We start from the raw sequence: 19610 nt of genomic DNA, 5'->3' as shown, positions 1-19610 counted from the left end.
TACTTCAATTTATATAAAAAGAACTATAAAATGTACCAAATCAAATTCACTTCTTTATTTTATACAAAACATACAAAAACTATCGAATCCATTGAAATTTAGATAAATAACAATTTAAAACTGCAATTAAACTGAAGCTACAAATAACAGAAGCAAAAAAAGTGTTAATACAAGATGCTTTTTATTATTTCAGTAAGACAAAATCTGTCTAATTGCTTTGGTAACAATACAATAGCAGGAGTGAGGATGCCAAAATAATACAATATAATGCATGTTTAAACATATTTTAGAAGAAAAAAAAAATTAGTAATAGGTACATAATTATATAAGATTTGATTTCAAAGCTTGGTCTAACTTCTCAATAGAATTTCTTTATTTGACAATAAAACCATTTATAAGATATATAACATTACAAAAATAAATATTAGTATTTAACAATAATTTACCTGACTTCTAGTAATCTTGTCATCTGAACGATGTATTGGATCAGGACGTGATAAAAACTAGTTGGGAAAAAAAATTATTTTAGATAATAGTTAAGAAAGTATTAGATTGTTATATTCATATATTTCATTGATTAAATATCTAGTTAAAGAGGAATTGAATAATAAATACACCTATAACTATTGTTTAAAAAACTGATAAAATCTTCAAATTATTAATTATTTACTAAATTGATAAATATAAAAATCAAATTAAAATATTACAAAACATATTTAAGAATTGACAATTTTTTTTCTTATACAAATTAGTAATAATTCAAATTAGTTTTTCAATTATTCTCATTTTGATATTTATTTTTTTCTAATATTCTAAATAGCAAAAATAAAATAAAGTTAAAATTATGGATGACATTGAATCTAAAACTAATCATTGAAATAGAAATCTCCCCAAAAAGGAAAAAAAATTATAACACACCCAATATTACTAAAAGTAAAATACTGTTTTCATTAACTAATTTTACTACAGTTAAAAAAAAGAAAAATATATTATAATTAAAACCAACAGGAGTGGTTAACCCAAAACTTTTCTCGCATACTCTCTAATAAAAATATAGTACCATCTGTGCAAAAAAAAAAAAAAAAAAAAGTGAAATTTAAGTAAGACAGAGAATGTCTTTCATGACATATGTGTTAAATAATTGTTAAATATTAATGCATTAATTCTTAACTCTTTAAAGGTGGCAGATATTTAAAAAAATTGAACACTAAAACTATATATTATAATAAGACAATTATTTGACTGATTTTAATACTTTCCACTAATAATAGTAAAGAAATTACTACTCCATTCAACCTCTTCCCAACTTTGAGATGCATATCAAATTACAAAATTATCAAAGATTCTAAACTTCTTACTATTTATACACAAAGGTTTGTTTATCCCATCCTACCATGTTCCAGATACAGTTAATGATAATTACAATTAATGAAATTGATAATAATAATGATAATTCAATTAATAATTTTTTTAGCAAGTCTAAAACAAAATAAAAAATTTGCTTGCCTGCATGAGGAGGAATATTAGTAGTGGGAGTGTTTCCTTATCATGATCATCAATATCCATTGCTCGATAAAGTACATTCAAGAAATGAGTCTCTTCTTGCACTGTATCTTTTAAATGACCCTCTGAAAATAATAAATAAACAAATAATTTGAATTTAAGTAAAATTAAAGAACAATTTAAAGAACTGTTAAATTAAGTTATGAAAAACCTATGTGTATTTTTTATCATTCATTTTATAACTATGTTTATGTTCTTGTAAGTTTTTTTATATAATTTTTATAATTATGTTCAAAAGTGCCAATTAGATCTCATTTTTTGATTTTTGAAATACAGAGAGAAAAAAAGTGATGAAAAAGTTCAAGCTAAATTGTTTAATTGAGTATGCATCTAATAATAAAAGATCCAGTTTTGATAAAAAATAAAATATATATAATTAATTTATAAAAATGGAAACTTTTAAATAATTGTTATTAATAAGCACTGCTGTAGGACACCATTTATGAAATGTTTTGTCACTAATTTTCTTTGAAACAACTTATGAGTATTATTAAATAAATAAAAGATATACATATGTATTTTACTAGCCAGTTTTAGAATTTTATTTTTATATGCGTAAAAAAAGATAGATATTTCTGATTAAAATGCATGAATTTTAACTGATAGGATAGCTAATGCAAATTTTTTCTCAATGGCTAATTAAATTGATCTTTTAAATATGAGTAAATATTTAATGAAGAGCACTCGATGAAATAGAATAACAATGGAAAATTCAAATTGATTAATGTTAATGCCCAAAAAATAGCATTGTAGAAGTAATCAATTATATTACAATAGATATTAAAATTTAAAATTTATTTTACCTGTGAAAAAACTATTAGGAAAATGCTGCAAAGGCCCTAGTGCTCCAACAGTACTTCCTATTAAGCGAGAGCTTTTGCGCTTTAATACTGGTGCAGATGATTGCCTTTCATAAAATTTATCTTTATCTAAACAAATGTATACACAAAATAACATGAGTAAACTGGATATAATAAATAAGAATATAAAAAAAATTAAAAAGAGTTTCAGACAAATACAAGTGAATATTCCATAAAAAGTCATCAAAATAATAAAAGTTTCAAAATGTGAAAATATTTTTGTAACTGTAAATTTAGAATTTAAAACTTGAATGAATTCTAAAATAATCTTACTGAGAAAATATTTTGATATTTTTTAACTTCATTTGAAAAATTTTGTTTTAGGGTTGCAAAGTGATAATAACCAAATGCTGATATTTTTAATTACAAACAGAAAAAAAAAAAAAAAAAAAAAAAAATCTTCAGTTTTTAATTTTTTTTCAGTTTAACAGTTTTACAAGTAATTAAAGCAATATAATGACATTCAGTTTGAGCTAATATTAAAAAATACTGCTGAATGCCTATGAAAATAATTTCAATGAATGGTTAGTTTTTATTTTTTATAATTGTAATTTATGAATACAAGAAAACATATTCTTTATTAAATTAGGAAACTTCTCCATGAAATTTTACTGTATTTCAATAAAAATAGGATATATTATCTTAAAATACAGTAGTAAGACGAATTAAGGATATTTAAAAATATTTACTATCTTTTTTTACATACAAAAATCAAATTCTGTAAAATATGTGCAGAAAATTCATTTTTTCCAAATCATAAAAATGATGTTGAATTCGTTCTCATTTTCTTATAGTTGCATCATGTATTAAACAAAATATATATAATACTGCATACATTTAACTATACATTCATATTTAATAAACATAAAATATAGCAATTTTGAAAAAGAAGGTTTCTGGGCATAAATTAAATGCATGAAGTATATAGTTTAAATAGATCAACTGACACATATATTAGTTAAGGCATATATAATTTAGAAGCTATTTTACATCTGAATCATAAATGGAATGATTATTTTCTATGATAGACAAATTATTAAAAAAATGTACTTAACCTTTATATTGATATGCAATCAAATTACTTTCAATGGATCCAGATAGATAATAAAGCTAAAAGCTCTGTTAACCTTAAAAAAAGTATATTCTAAATTTATTACCAATAGTAAAAGTTCTGTTCTATTATGTACGTTTATTTGGTAATATTTCATTTTTTTATATTCCTCAGATTGATTTAATAGTTTGATTTTTCCATACAAACTATTAAATTTGGAGAATAAGTTTTGCACCTATACATTTACTGAAATATGAATAAGTTTATAACCATTAGAATTTGAATTGTATTTTTATTACAATAACAGGAATCAATGAAGGAAGTTTAATACAGAATAAAATAAATTATTGGCAGGACCAACAAATAAATTAAATTTTGTTCATTGTCGCTATAAGGTAACGTAAATTCTTTAGCTAAATGCTGCGGTGCATAATAGATTAGTATTATTAAAAAAATCAGAGCGAAGATTAAATTAAGAGAACAAAATTATATATAATTTCTTATATATTTCTTATTACTTCCAGTCCAAAAAATTAAAACTTACCAATTTTGTCTTGATAGAAAATTAAAGGACTGGGGGCTGACATTGTTCTTTTATATGGCATCTTCCCACCAAAACTTGAAGTCAGAGATTTTGAATGGCTAGTTTGAGCTAAAGCTTCTTGAGCTCTTTTAAGTTTCTTTTGGAACATTTCACTATTTACATTTGTGTTTTTCAAATCTTTAAAAAAATAAAGAAAAATATGTTAACATAAATATAAAAGACTAAGAAGTATTTTAAGAAATACACTAAACAAATAAATAATATTTAGAATTAAATCAATTAAAATACAAACAAATTATAAATTTTAAAAATTAAAAACAATAGAAGTTAAGAAATAAGAAAGCATTCAGTGCAATCACAACTAAATTGCACAATTTAATATACGAAATGAAACCATGCTTTGAAGAAAAAATACCGATTTCATTTTAAGAATAATAAAAAGTGAAATATGAATAAGACTTGAAAAATGAGAAATATAAACACTTTTGCTGGTCTAAAAGTGTTATTTAACATAAGTTAAACTGTATCTTATAATATCAATCTTGCACTTTCAAATCTACTTGGAGAGGCAATGAAGAATTCAATAGTTTTATTATTATAATTAAATGACAAATTTTAAAATAGTTATAATTACATTTTTTTTGTGATTAATTTTGTGTGTAAATATGCATGTGTGTGTGTGTATGTATACAATATCATTGAGTGTAAATAGCTTTTATTATTAATTTGTTTTCGTTTAATCTAAATGTTTTTTTTTTCAATAATGTTTCAGCACTACTATTACCATTACATTCATTATCAATTATTTTAAAATATGTCCTTTTTCTAATTTTAGTGTTAATGAATTTTTTATAGTTCTGTGTTGTTTATTCTCATTTCATTATTTCTTATATCTTAGGTTTATATTCTTTTCCTGTATAATCTGAATAAAATTAATATCTTCCAAAATTCATTCAACCATTTGATAGCTATAATGGCTACAGACTGGAGTTATTCTATACAGATATAAGGCAAAACTTTAAAATAGTTTTCAAAACCTCCAGTGTGAATATAATTAAAAATATAGTCTGTGGAAAAATTCCATGAAAATGTTTATCAACAAATTGTATCTCATATACAAAGCTGTATAATTAAGGAAATCGAGTAAAGCAAAGATAAAGATTACAAAAAAAATGTGCAATTAAAAATATAGATATCATCATTAGAAATAGAGAAATATAGATATCATCATTACAAAACCTCCAGTGTGAATATAATTAAAAATATAGTCTGTGGAAAAATTCCATGAAAATGTTTATCAACAAATTGTATCTCATATACAAAGCTGTATAATTAAGGAAATCGAGTAAAGCAAAGATAAAGATTACAAAAAAAATGTGCAATTAAAAATATAGATATCATCATTAGAAATATATCTAATGATAAATAAGTTTATAATTGAAAATTTAATGAAATGTTAATATTTTTTAATTCATCATAACAACATTTAACAGTTTTCTTATTTAATTTTAATATCTTTCAGAAATTGCACATCCAATGCAATTCCATAAGCACCAATAAAATAATTTTTGCAATAATGCTTTTCATTGATAATAACTTGATATCATAATTTAAAGAAATTAGATAGTTTAATGATGCATATATTAATTTTTATCATGAAGCCTAGATGGATAAAGTATATTATGATAGAAAGTTTAAATCAAGGTTCAAAGCACAGAAGGCGAAACAAGTATGGATTTTTTTTATAACAAGCACTTATAACAAAAGTAATAAAATTAAAATTAAGATATATATTTTTTTAAAAAATGCAAGAGAAACTCAAATTCTAAAAATAAGTTTATTACCTTTAAAAGGAATAATATGAATTAAAAAAAAACAACTGATGTTTTAAGTTAAATAAGAAATTTTATATATATATATATAAAAAACACCTAAAGATTTCAAATCTAAAATGTATAAAAATTCTTTGAAGCAAATTAAAAATAATAAGTATAACTTTGATAAAATAACTATTTTTTTATAATCTCTGTTTTTTTAATAGTAAACATCTTACTACGTATTATTGCTCATTATAACTACATAGAATTCTGGTTTATAAGTATTTATTACTATAAAGCTTATTATATAAACACATACTTGATGTTTTAACAATTAAAACAATTTAAATAGAAATGGTGATAAATTAAATGAAAAATACCCTTTAAAATGCTTTTAAAACAAACAAGGAAAACTATTTTAGTAAGTAATGCATAAAATAAAATGAATAGAATAATTTTTTTTTTTTACCTCTAACGTAAGATATGTCTCCGAGTTTTTCTAATGTAATCTGGTCCTCAAGAAACAAAGTATCAAAACGATTCAAAAAGAAATCCCACGTAAGGAAGCGTTTATTTGCAAGATGATTATGTATTTGAAATATCGTTTGTAGAATCATGGGACGATCTGTGATGTTACTATCAAATTGTATCTCCAAGCACCACACAAACAACTATAAAAATAATAGCAAATTTATACATTGAATATATTATAATGAATATTTAAAAAAAACACATTTTTATTGTGCAGCAATTTTTATAAGTAAATTATGCTTTTAAATCAAGAAGCTTGTGAGTAATGTTATGATGATGTGAAAAATTTATTTTCAGAAAAAAAGTTTCTTAGTAAATACTACTACTATTACTACTACTACTAATAATAATAAACAAATTGTCATTGCTATTATTATTGTCATTTTTTATTAATTCTGTAAAGAATTATGAAAAAATATGACTCATTTTTTAAAAAAAAACTGTAATATAAATAATTGAAAATTATGCAGAAAAATAAAATTATCTTTATTGGTTATTTAAAAACATATTAAATGTTTAATAATATAGTTTAAATAATACTATCAGAAATCTAAACTATAAAAATTGTAAATTTATTATTTAAAAATTTTGTTAGTTCATGTGAAATCTCTTATCAGAAGAAGTTCATTTTGATAATTTTTGCCCTTTTTAGAATTCCAAGGGCATTTATCTACTCGAATATTTTTTTTTGTGTATAATATTTAATGCACTGATAACAGTCACTTTTTACTATAAAAAGTTAATTGTTTCAGAATGTTTCCTGTAGTTTAGAGATAATTGCTATATCTTACACTTTAAGCTATTTGCTCTGGAGATATCTAGCATTTCATTATAAAAATTTCTAAAAATCCAAATCCAATACACATTTATAAATGATTCTACAACATCTTTTTCTGAGAGAGTATAAGAAATTAAATAATCTAGAATACATGAATCTCAAATAAAATGGTATATTTTTGATTTAAACGACATAAGCATAAAAATTTAAACAAATTTACAAACTTCAAAGAAAAACATTCTTATGATATTTTGCCTTAATTGCAAAAATGCAAAAAGTGCCATTGTTAATTTAAGTCTTTGTACCAAACGTAAGTGCTCAAATCTAAAGAAAGTCTAGGTTTTAAAAATTAATAAGAAAGTCTAACAATACATTATAGGAAGCTTTGAAGTTTTCAATTTAAGTGCTTAATGATTTATTTAAATTTTTTTAAAATGTCAAATAGATATTGAAGTTAAAATCAATTAAATGAGTAAACTAATTTTTATGAGCATCCCACTTTTTTAATGCATTTAAAAAAATCTTAATTTTATACAATATTTTAGTTAAATTATCATGATCCATCATATTGTAAATAGTAACTGAAATAAAATAAATGAACCAGATTCAATAATTATTGTTAAATATATTTACAGGAAAAAAAGATAACAGAAAAATTGATCATATACACATATAGAGGTAAACTGATTTTTATTTATTTATTTTAATGATTTTTATAAAAAATCTAGAAACTCCAGTTAAAACTAAAACTTTCTTCCATAAAAGATTTTTTTTCCAGTTCCTTGAAGAATTAAAAAAAAAAAGAAAAATAAATCAGAAATTATTCAATTAGAAAATTTAGAATGTGTATTCTTTGTACAGAAAAATAGTTAACAATTTTATTATTTTTTCTAAGACATGTAATTAACTGATTTTCTTATTTATGATTTGAAAAATAAATAATTTTCTATCATTCCAAATTTTCTTTATGACCAAATACAAGCACTGATTCTTTCAATTTGGTGGATTACTATCATAATTTAAAGTAATATTATGGCTATTAGTATCAGATTTCACAAACTTAAGCAACTATTTAAGGATCATGATAAAATAATGACAGTAAATATGTAAACATTAAATCCAACCATTAAAAAGTACATATTTATCCAAAAAGCCATTGAGAAAATTAAAAAGACTAATACATAAAAATCTGATAAACTCTGATGATATTTTTATTAAGTAGTTCAAACACCTAATTTGTAATTATGGTTGCCTTTGATTTACCTTAAGTTCAATCATAATAAAAAAACAGACATTTGGAATACTTAATTAAAAAATTATGAAGGAAGTGCAATTTCAACAGTGCAGCATAGTTAACAATGGATTTTGTGCCATAAAACATTTAAAAAACTGAATCAAACATTTACCTTTAGAGATGGCGTTTTTATGCTATCAAGATTTAATAATGTTCTCTGTGAAATGACAGGTTGTTCATCATCCAAGCTATGTACTAAGTAGGAGAAAGCACCAGCCAGTGCAGACTGCATCAAAGGACTGTTCTTCACAGATATTGAATCAACAAAATGGGCTATCACAGTAACCTTTTCAACTGTCGAAAAAAATCATTTTATTAAGGAACAAGTACATTAAACTCTAAGATAGCAAGTAAAGGATTCTTATATGCAATTATATGAATTGTATGATAAATTATATTAAACTCACAGAATAATTGAGATTTTAATCCTGATCCATTCATATGTTAGAACTTTAATTCCTTATTTTTAGAGATAAATTCATCCAGGGTTTTAAAGAGGAATCTGAAATTAATATGTTCAACTGCTTCTAAATAAATACTATTCTTGTCACTTTCTTCCTTCATTAAAATGTCCTTAATATTAATCTATTAATACAAGATATTGTATAATATATTGTCCTATCTTCTAATTGCCACCCAATATCACGAGGATTTTGTAACAATACTGCTAAGCAATTTTTGTTTATAAGATGAAAAGTAATCATGCATGATTTTCTTTCCATTTTCTACATTGTACATATATGTGACATAAAATAGAATGAAGCCATCAGCAATTTTTGTTTTGTTTTGCCTTTCTTTCTTTTTTTTTCATTAATAAATTATTCTTTTACGATAAATTTTCTTTCGAAGATAGTCAAAAACTGTGAATATATATATATATATATATATATATATATATATATATATATATATATATATATATATATATACACTTAACAAATCTTATCAACTGCATCAAAATAAGCAAGATAAAAATAAAAAGTATCTTGTTTATGATAAGTCTTATAACTAAAAGTGGAATCAATCGATAAAGGATTTTTATAATGGAATAAAAAATAATTAAATGAGATTGCATACTAAATCCATAACTGAACAGAAATTATTAAAAAAAAAGAGCACATTGATATGCAGCAGAATGGAAACACATTTAAATTAAAAACAATTTATAACAGGCATTTACTTTTTTTAAGCTGCAGACAAATTATAGAATTTTGAAAGGGGGAAAAAATACTTACAATTTATCTAACAAAAAATTGTCATAATTATCCAGCCATTTTCTCTATTTTCATTTTTTATATACAATACTTATTGTGTATTGAATTTTCTTCCCAGATAATTAAAGCTCACAATTATTGGAAAATTATTAGTTAAAAAAAAAAAAAACTGAATGTAAAGACCTTTTAGAACTAAGGAAATGTGAGTCTGAATAAAGATTAACTTATGCTAATAAATGTTGCAATTTAAAATTTTTTGTCACATTTTTTCTAAGTAATTCAGCACAACTTTAATTTTTATTTACATTTTTTTCACATATGTAATATCATATTTAAATGCTCACTGCATTTTATAAAAGTTATGTTTAAATACACACATTTATTCAGTTTAGCAAAATGCCATTGAATTTTATAGTGATCTCTTTTTAAAAAAATCATTTTAGAATTATAACACTCTTTGAATGCTAATTTTAAATATGAAAATTTAACAGATCTATATATATATACAAACTGTTTTAAAGTTTTTTTTTTCAGTCTAAAAGAAAGAGAGGAATTTAAAAGTTCTTTGCTCAAGTTTAAAAGGAGGTTCAAAAGTTTTGATATTCTTAAAAAATTAGTTCGGTAATAATATGTTTTTAAGATAATGAGATGTTTTTCCCATTGCTAAAGAGTTACAGAATAATTAATAAATGAAAGAATCATGTTTCAGATCAGAAATATGTCTTTCTGGTCAACAATTTTTATTCTTGGTATCTAAATATGTTTACACGAATAATACTACTACAACAATGCATTTGCCTTTGCATTTTTAAAAATATTATTTTATAATTATAGATTATTAATTCAAATAATGTGTTAGAAGTTTACAATAAAAATGAGTCATGGAACATTTGACTCAGAAAAAAGGAGCTGCAAAGAATTTTATTAAATGTTTTAATGTACAAATGAAGTAAACTGGCATGTCAATTTCAATTAATTAAAAATAAAAGTGAGTTTCTCTTTACTCATTCCCAGAATTTTCTAATAGCAAAGTACACCAATGTCCATTAGCTTAATAACACTTCATTTATTACATAAGAATTTGTATAAATGCAGCAAACCCTTTAACAAGAATAATATACAATCACATTATTAAAAAAACTATGCAGAAAAATAATATATTGGGGAAATGTATAGTAATATTAAGTCTCAGCTGCTTATCTTGGGTTGTCCTTGGTTGGGGCACTGTAAAGAAGCATATTTTGATATTTATTTCATGATTGTAAAGTTAAATAAGACATGGATTAAATATTTTACTCCTGATGACATTTATATTCACCTATTTACACAAAGGAAAATTACATTAAATCAATCAAAATGCACTCATACAGGAACCAAAAAAAGTGTGGGTCTTTTTTTAATTAGGAGCGTTCATTTACAAAATAAATAGAGCAAGTGTAAGGCTATTAAAATAACACAGCTCTTATGTATATCAGAATTTGTTGCTTAAAATATTTTTTGAGGGAATCATGAATATCAAAATTAAGAAATTTAATGAAAATTAAACACAATCAATATTCCCAGCCAACCAGCTGGTTTCCAAAGATAGCTAGAGAGTCTTTAATAAATGGTTTATGCACAAGATAAAAAAAAAACTTTTAAGAAATGCAAAATCAATATTTTCCTTTTTTTATATTGATTTTCAGCTATAGCTACTATTTTTTAATACTTCAAAAATCAACAATATTAATACAATGTATAATTCGTTAATAATAATTAATTAAAGAAATAATTTATTAAAACAAACCATAATATTTTCATGTTTTAATGACCAAATGAATTAAATAAATTAATATAATTGCTGAAGTAAAATATGAAAATTGCATATACCAGCAGCAAATCTAGTTCTCCATTCTTTACTATGAAATTCTTCCTCTAAAATTTTCCAAAACGTCTCAAAACCAGAAAGGAGGGTTATTGAATGTAGAAGTAATGAAGTGGCAAGTTGAGCTATATGGGAAAATTCCATCTGAAGAAGCTTCCAGAGGCTAAAATTTAAAATAATATAGATGAAAGATATCAAATATAACCGGATGGTAATAATTAAACATTCATTAAATTTTAAAAACACTAAAAATATACTCTAAATACAAAAACCACTCATATTAACAAGCAAACCAATAAAGATTTATCAAATGACTGAGTAGTGGTAAGCAATGAATCATATCTCCATGACAATTTCAAATGCTTTAGTCTGATAGTTTTCTACAGTTGTTTTGAATACTCCATAATACTGGATTCATAGGTACACAAAAATTAACAATGCAATGGCAAAGTTAGATAAAAGGTACACTAAAGAAAAAGTCAACATTCAAATATTGCTTAGTAATAATATTAAAAAATTAGGTACATTAAATTAAGCTTAACATTTTCATTCAAGAATTTTTATTATATCTATCATTTATAACTTTCAACACAGTATTTTATTTCACCCTAAAATAATATTTATTCTTTGACACTAATGTGAACTATGAAATAAAGGAGCAGTTATAAAAAAAGTTACTTTTGGGATAAATGATATAAACTGTAAACTTTTGCTTTAGTAAAAAAGTGGTATAATTCAGAAAAATAAATTTAAAAGAAATGCTGAAAAAGTTTGGATATTATTTTATCTACAATTTAAATATGAAATCAAAAGATCTTTTTAGTGCACAGTTCTATTTTCGAAAGATTTTTTTTAAATCCTCCAACTGCTTATTTCATGGTTTCTGTGGGTTGGACTATTTTTTATTCTATCGTGCATATTTTGCAGTTAAGATATTTATTTTTTAATGTTGCAGATTTGTGTTACATCATACTATTCAAGTAGCATATTATAACAGTCTACTTTGTCTGAAAAATATTTGAATTTATTTGCAAATATCATATCTAAACAGTCACTTTAAAAACTCCTGCAGTCAAGAATAGATTCACAACAAATCCTGTAGTCAAGAATGTTTAATACTTATATCTTACTCTCGTATTCAATTTTTATTTAAATAATATCTATATGTGAGGAGAATCTTTTGCACTACTGAATCATAGCACTACTGAATTTTATTAGAAGAATCGAAATTAAAACAGCAAAGTGATTTGGATAACATTAAAATCATATTTAGCATACACACATCCCATTCAAACTGAGGCTGAGGGTTGATTCATGAACGATTCAAAATACAGAAATTCTTACTTTATAACTAAAATATTTTCTTGGCACCAAATAAGAAATCCACGATGATTGTGTGCAGCTTTATTCAATACTTCTGAATGCAAACACATAACCTTGAGACAAGCAAGTATGTGATACAAAACATCAGCATCTTCAAAAACAGCAAGATCCTATAAAAATTCAGAACATAGTATGTTGAAATAATTTCAACATATTATATTTATTTTGTTACCGATATTTATTTATATTTCCAAGAAAATGTTTGTAAAAGAAACTACATTCTAAAGCAATATTCTATCCTTAAAGAAAATATCTAAGAAGATACTGATATCGCACGCTATTACAATATCAGTATTTCTTGTAATGTTACACTTGTTGTCTAAAAATATTCAAAAAATCAGTATCTTGAAATATTTGAGTTTTTATTAAAATAAATTTTTATATGTAGGCGTATGATTATAACCAATAGTAGCATAAACATGAAATGCATTTCACTAATCAAAACTGTAATATAATCTAGATTTGATTATTATCATTCTGCTATTTACAAACTAATAGAATTGATATTGAATTAAAATGATTAATGATTATGGTTTGCAGAAATATTTTATATTCAGAATGTATGCTGATAAAAATTCTATCTGGTGCTGTAAGTATTCAATTAGGAAATTCAATTTCACAGAAAATAATTTGAAACTAATTATATTAAGTCTGATTTTCTAACTACCTTCAATAACAAATAAAACAACTGTAGCTGAGGTGGCAGTTCTTCTATTGTGAATTTAAATTTTCCTTCTGTTGTATGCCAAAATGCTGATTCATCTGTACTCTGTGTAGCTCCTATGTTATTTTCATCCATGAGTATAGGTGATGCAACAGTACATTTTGCACTGGCTAAAGATAGAAAAAATTAATGTATTAATAATTCATTCCAAAATATTTATAAATACCAAATAATATTGTTATAAAGCAAATAAAAAATAAATGCCTGAATGTGTAATTGATACATTTGTTTTAGGATATATCTACATATTGCAATAATCCTTATTATGGAAATTTCAAAAAAATACTGCATATCTGTAATTACTAGTCCTAGCTCCCTAGATAATTCCTAAGATTACTTCTTTTTCAAAAGATTAAATAAGGTGAATATGATAATTAAAGCAACTTTGATTAGATTAGAGCTAACTAGAGAAATTTTGCAGAGAGATAAAAGACTTGGGTGAATTTGTAAATGGGTTATCCAGATTTGATGGAGGAGTAAAAATTTTCATTTTTTGATAACTTCTTACTTGTTGAAGGTAGAAAAATTATTCTAAGTAAGTAAATTATTGTCCCGTCATAATGACAACTTCTTTCCAAACATTTTTTTTATACCTAATATGTCTTAAGAAATGAGAAATAATTTTGTCTAATTAAAAATATTTTCATTAATTGCAGGAAAAAAGAATTTATCTCAGCTATCCAGTGAACTAGTGATTTTTTTTTTCTATGATTCGAAGTAGATGCAAATACATTATAGTTTTAAATATATATTTTTAAGAATTCTCCACCTTAAGAAAATATAATTGCATTTTTTGCAACTTTCATTAAATCAATCTTCTCAGTAGCATAAAGCGATGAAATCTGATAACAAGTGATTTCAAACTAAGCCGAAGTGTTAAAAAATTGAAACAATTTCAAAGCGTGGTGAAAATAAGAACAATTTTAATATTAAGTTTTAGTTCACACCACTGAAAGTCATATACATAAATCAAATTGAATTAATATGAGAAACAGATACAAAATCATTAAATAAAAAAAAAGATAACTATAAAATATTTCCTCTAAATAAACATGAATTTTGGTATTGATCAAACATGCATAAATAGTCAGATAATGATTAATAAAAATTGAGAAATGAAGCAGAATAGATAAATAAATAAAAGTAATAATATACAAAATTGACAAAATCTTACCAACATCATCATCAGTAAGTGTAACTTCTTTAGCAACAGCAGCAACTACCGTTTCAGTTGGTAGCATGGAAACAGTATCTAACTCAGCAGTGCATTCCAAAACAGTTGCAGTTTTGATAGGTGAAGAATGCCCTACAAAAACACTATCTTCTGTTTCATCAGAAAAGAAATTAACAACACTATGATGGGAAACATTATCATCTTTGCGAGGAGAGGAAGAAGAAATTTCTCCATCAATTCTACTTTCTGATACAGCTGGCTCCGGTGTACTCTCACGGGGGTATTTTACTTCAGATACTTCTTTGGATTCATCAGGAACCTTAATGGACATAAAATATAAATGAATAAAACATCACATGCTTCATAAAACTGTACATCATATTGATTTAGCTTTTTAGTTAGAATTTTAAACATTATCTATTTGAACTATGAAGTGAAACATAAACAGTATTTAACTGATTGATTGCAAAATATACTATGAAATACAAGAAAATTTAAGAAACCTTCAAATAGATATTAATAAATATATGCAAAATGGCAACAATATTATATAGAACACTTTCAATTAATCAAATAGAACACTTTCAATTAATCAAACCAAGAATACTTAAATACATTCGCATATGTTTCAATTAAATGTGATATAATGGGTCACAGTTAATCAAACAATCTCTCTATAAATTTGCTAAATTTCTTGCATTCCATCTAAAATGAGATTAATTTATTTCCTTCTGCACTATTTTATTAAAAGCTCCTGATTTTGAGGCAGTATCTTTCTCGATATATGTCAAAAAACTAATATGATACTTTATAAAATAGATGACATTGCAGTTTTGTCAGAAACATTCGATGAACATCTTCAGAGGTTGAATACCGTCCTTCTGCACTATTTTATTAAAAGCTCCTGATTTTGAGGCAGTATCTTTCTCGATATATGTCAAAAAACTAATATGATACTTTATAAAATAATTCTTCTAACATACTTCATAAATTAATAAATTTTTGAAAATAATTTTTCAAATGCACAATTTTGATATTTGATTCTCCTGCTTTTTAAAATTTTATATTTGACATATACATACAGATGATGTACCAAATGTAATCGATTACATCTTTAACACAATGTAAGTGAAGAGTAATGATTTGATGTTGCATGGGCGTAATTTGTCTGCTAAATCAATTAGAAGGAATGCTCAACCATAATATCTCAACTGCATCCGCCCTCCAGAGATACAAGTAGCTATTTCATATGCTTGCATTGTTTACTCAAAATAATTCAAACACTATCAACTAAAAGATATATAAAATTATCAAGGAATATCTCATCATCATTTGTGTAAAATTATTTACTACATGGCCGCAAATGGCTACCAAGCACAGCTCTATATAATAATTTTCTATCAATGACTAATTAAATTTGACCAGAAGAATAATGATTACAAGAATACATACATACATACATATATATATATATATATATATATATATATATCCTGGCATTCTTTGAACACCAATATTTATTGCAATGCCATATTAACAATATAAATATGAGGTCCGTATCATACATGAATCAACCATCAGCTCAATGAAATTATGAATGATGTTAGACAGCTCAAGTGAAGCAATAATATCAATTGCAAGCTATAATCAAAGAAACTTTAATAATTCCTTTATTTCCAAATCTCATCAGCATTAAATTCTAATGTAACAGTAACAGAAGTAACCTAAATCAATTTGCATGGACACTTCTAATTAAGCAACAATGATTTCAGTTGTTCAATGAATATAGACAACCACTGCAATTATCTTTTATGAAAAGCAATGCCTTTGATGAGACACTTTGCTTATACCCATACTGCTATGAAATAAAGAATTCTAAAAGTTGCAATAACTTCTGAATTATTAAGATCTAATCATCTTTATGCATTTTAATGCAATGTGAGCTCCATTTTTATATTTATTTATAGTTAGCTGCCCCACAGTATTTGGCATTTCAATGAGTAGAGCAGAATGGTTTAAACACCTCTTAGATGATTGAATATTCTCAGATTGCACAATTCATCATAACATGATGATGCATATCTATATTGCATATATAATTATATTTTCTTTTTCCGTACAGCCTTCTAAAAAACAAAATTTATTATAAATTGAAAAAATGTAATAAAAAATTTTAGGGGAAATAAAAAAAGAATGTTCAAACAATTACTAATACTTACATCAGCCATTGATACTTCCATCACTGGTGAGAAGAATTCGATGAGAGTGAGGCTCAGTTGGAAGAAAATTGCACATATTTCGCAGAAGATGCACTGAAGACTTTGATTTGGCTCATTGCAAGTATGGGTACCTTCCCAAGGAGCCTCCACAAGGCTGCGTATCAAACTTAGAACACTTTGTGCATCTGAATGTTCAAATCCTTTGTGCTGATTAATATCATGCAATTCTAGCTATAAAATGAAAAGACACAAAAAATTTCATCCAAATATCAATATTGCACTATTTTTTTTTTTATAAAAGAAAATATTTTTAGAATGATGTTATTAAAAACAGAGAGAAAATAAATTAGTTTACAAATGATATGCACTTCAAACAGTTTGCACAAATACAAATTTCAAATACAAGGATGCACTTTAGATATTTAAGATTGAAGATACTTGAACATTTGCAAGTACATTAATCACACAAAAATATCCACTGTAAGGCCTTTAGTCAAATTTCTGAAACACTAAATGAAATACTTCACAAAATTTGAACATTTTATAAAAATTGAACATGGTTAATATTAATAGCACAAAACTTATTCATGAGTAAATTATTCAATATGATTAATTTTATGATAATATAAAAGGTCTTAATAATTACAAAGAAATTTGTAGTTTTTATCATTGCAAATAATCCAGTGTCATCATCATTCTATAGATCTTCTTAATACTCAAAAATAAGTATCAATAAAAATAATTTCAAATAAATTTGGCTAAACTGTTATCTTGCTTAAATATAATTACCAAATTAAAAACAATGGTAATGAAATGTTGTCCAATTGTATTATTATGAATATTAAAAACTGTGTTTTTAATATGGGGAAAGAAATTAAAATTTAGACAAACATATATGTATATATATTGCCGCATTGAAAAGAGGCAGTCGACTCTCCATGGCCGAATGGTCATAGCACTGATCTCATAATCAAGAGATCGTAAGTTCGAATCTCGCTAGAGACAATGTAATTCATAGTCTGTGTAAATATTTAATTCCTTGATTTTATGTTTTCCTTTATTTCATGTTCCAGCAGATTCTGAATTTTTCTTAAATTTAACAGATAAGTGTTGTGGACTTTTCTTACAGTCTCCAGAAAAGTATTCTGGAACTTTCCCAGTTAGTATAAAAGCAGAAGATCTGTCAGTCATTGTGTTCTCAGTTCAGAGTTGAGTTAATAAATTCGTTTAGCTCTTTTTCTTTTGTGTGTCATTGAGTTACACACTAAAGTACCTACGTGACATGCTTTGGTGGAAGTGCCGGGTACGATTCCAGTCAGCGTGGAAACGGATTTACGACGAAGCGATCGCCTTAAAGGCCTTGAACCAAAATTTGGACTTTATAACCCACCACCCAGAAAGACAAGGAAATGCCTGTGGAACAGGAAACTAAACCGGTCATCCTGACACCAGCACAGTCACAATACAGGAATCCATCTGTATTTAAAGGAGACGTGGGACAGGACCCAAACAAATGGCTTAAAGAATATGACAGAGTATCAAAATTAAACAGATGGGATGACATGACTTGTCTCGCAAATGTGTTCTTCTTCCTGGACGGCAGAGCGAAACAATGGTTCGAAAATAATTAAGATAAATTGACTTCCCGGGTTGTATTCAAATTAATATTAAAAGAGGCATTTGGAGAAACACAGCACTATGTAAAGAAGGCAGAAGATGAGCTAAAGTATAGAGCTCAAAAATCTTGCGAAAGCACGCAGTCGTACATCCAAAGCGAGTTGGGGTTATGCCATCAAGTCAAACCAGATATGTCAGAAGAAAAGAAAGTGTCTCATCTGATGAAAGGAGTCGTCGAAGATGTTTACCAGGCACTTCTGACGAAAGAAATAACCTTTACAGAGGACTTTATTAAATGGTGAAGAAAGATCGAAGGGATGCAGCAAAAGAGGGTCCGGGGTAGGAAATTTGAAAGGCTCTCAAATGTCGTACCAATGGCTGCAATTGACGACCAACTGGATCTGGTATCACTAATACGTCAAATAGTGCGAGAGGAGGTCCAGCGCCTCATATCTCCAGTAGTCGATCCCGAACTCCACGACCAAGGCATTGAAGCCATTGTTCGAGAGGAAGTGGAAAATGCTTTGGCTCCTTTGTCGCCAGAGTGAACAAAGGTCAAACCAAGACGCCAACCTTCCTATACCGTCGTTGCCAGACGACCTACGCCTATAGCACAGCAACTACAGAGTAAGACAGATATTTGGCGCACCCCTGATAGAAGACCTGTCTATTTCCATTGTGGCCGCCCTGGGCATATCGTTCGATATTGCCGACATAGCAAAGCTATTTTTGACGCAAATAGGGCCAATAAGAGAGTTTCGCCCGCCCGCCCGCCGTCGAATGAGGGACGCTATGCCTATGAATGCAGCCGACCAGCAGCCCTAGGTTTGTCGCCCAGCCCATCACGAGGACGATCACCGACACACCGCTATAGATCTCCGCCGCCATATAGGAGATCCAGTCAATCTCGTTAGCCGGTGAAATGAGGAAAACTAAGCGGTGCGACCTTCCTTGGGGATGAGGCCGCTAGTGACAAA

The 19610-nt window shown here is 25.9% G+C and overlaps 1 protein-coding gene across 4 annotated transcripts in view; it reads right to left on the bottom strand.

Annotated features, from left to right (window-relative positions):
* Nucleotides 1-19610, bottom strand: part of LOC129965935 (protein unc-79 homolog) — a 76802-nt gene that overhangs the window by 26271 nt on the left and 30921 nt on the right. For all 4 annotated transcript variants that reach the window (XM_056080229.1, XM_056080230.1, XM_056080231.1 and 1 more), the window contains 11 exons: nt 17017-17247; nt 14798-15116; nt 13567-13733; nt 12861-13009; nt 11522-11679; nt 8551-8732; nt 6305-6506; nt 4019-4195; nt 2367-2492; nt 1507-1628; nt 447-503 (listed from right to left, as the gene is read on the bottom strand). In XM_056080229.1, the coding sequence (XP_055936204.1) occupies nt 447-503; nt 1507-1628; nt 2367-2492; nt 4019-4195; nt 6305-6506; nt 8551-8732; nt 11522-11679; nt 12861-13009; nt 13567-13733; nt 14798-15116; nt 17017-17247 (1890 nt within the window). The remainder of the gene's footprint in view (nt 1-446; nt 504-1506; nt 1629-2366; nt 2493-4018; nt 4196-6304; nt 6507-8550; nt 8733-11521; nt 11680-12860; nt 13010-13566; nt 13734-14797; nt 15117-17016; nt 17248-19610) is intronic.

The sequence above is a fragment of the Argiope bruennichi genome, chromosome 4, assembly GCF_947563725.1.
Source record: "Argiope bruennichi chromosome 4, qqArgBrue1.1, whole genome shotgun sequence".
NCBI classification, from domain to species: Eukaryota; Metazoa; Arthropoda; class Arachnida; order Araneae; family Araneidae; genus Argiope; species Argiope bruennichi.
Note: the sequence above shows the minus strand (reverse complement) of the source record. Positions and strands in the feature narration are given on the sequence as shown.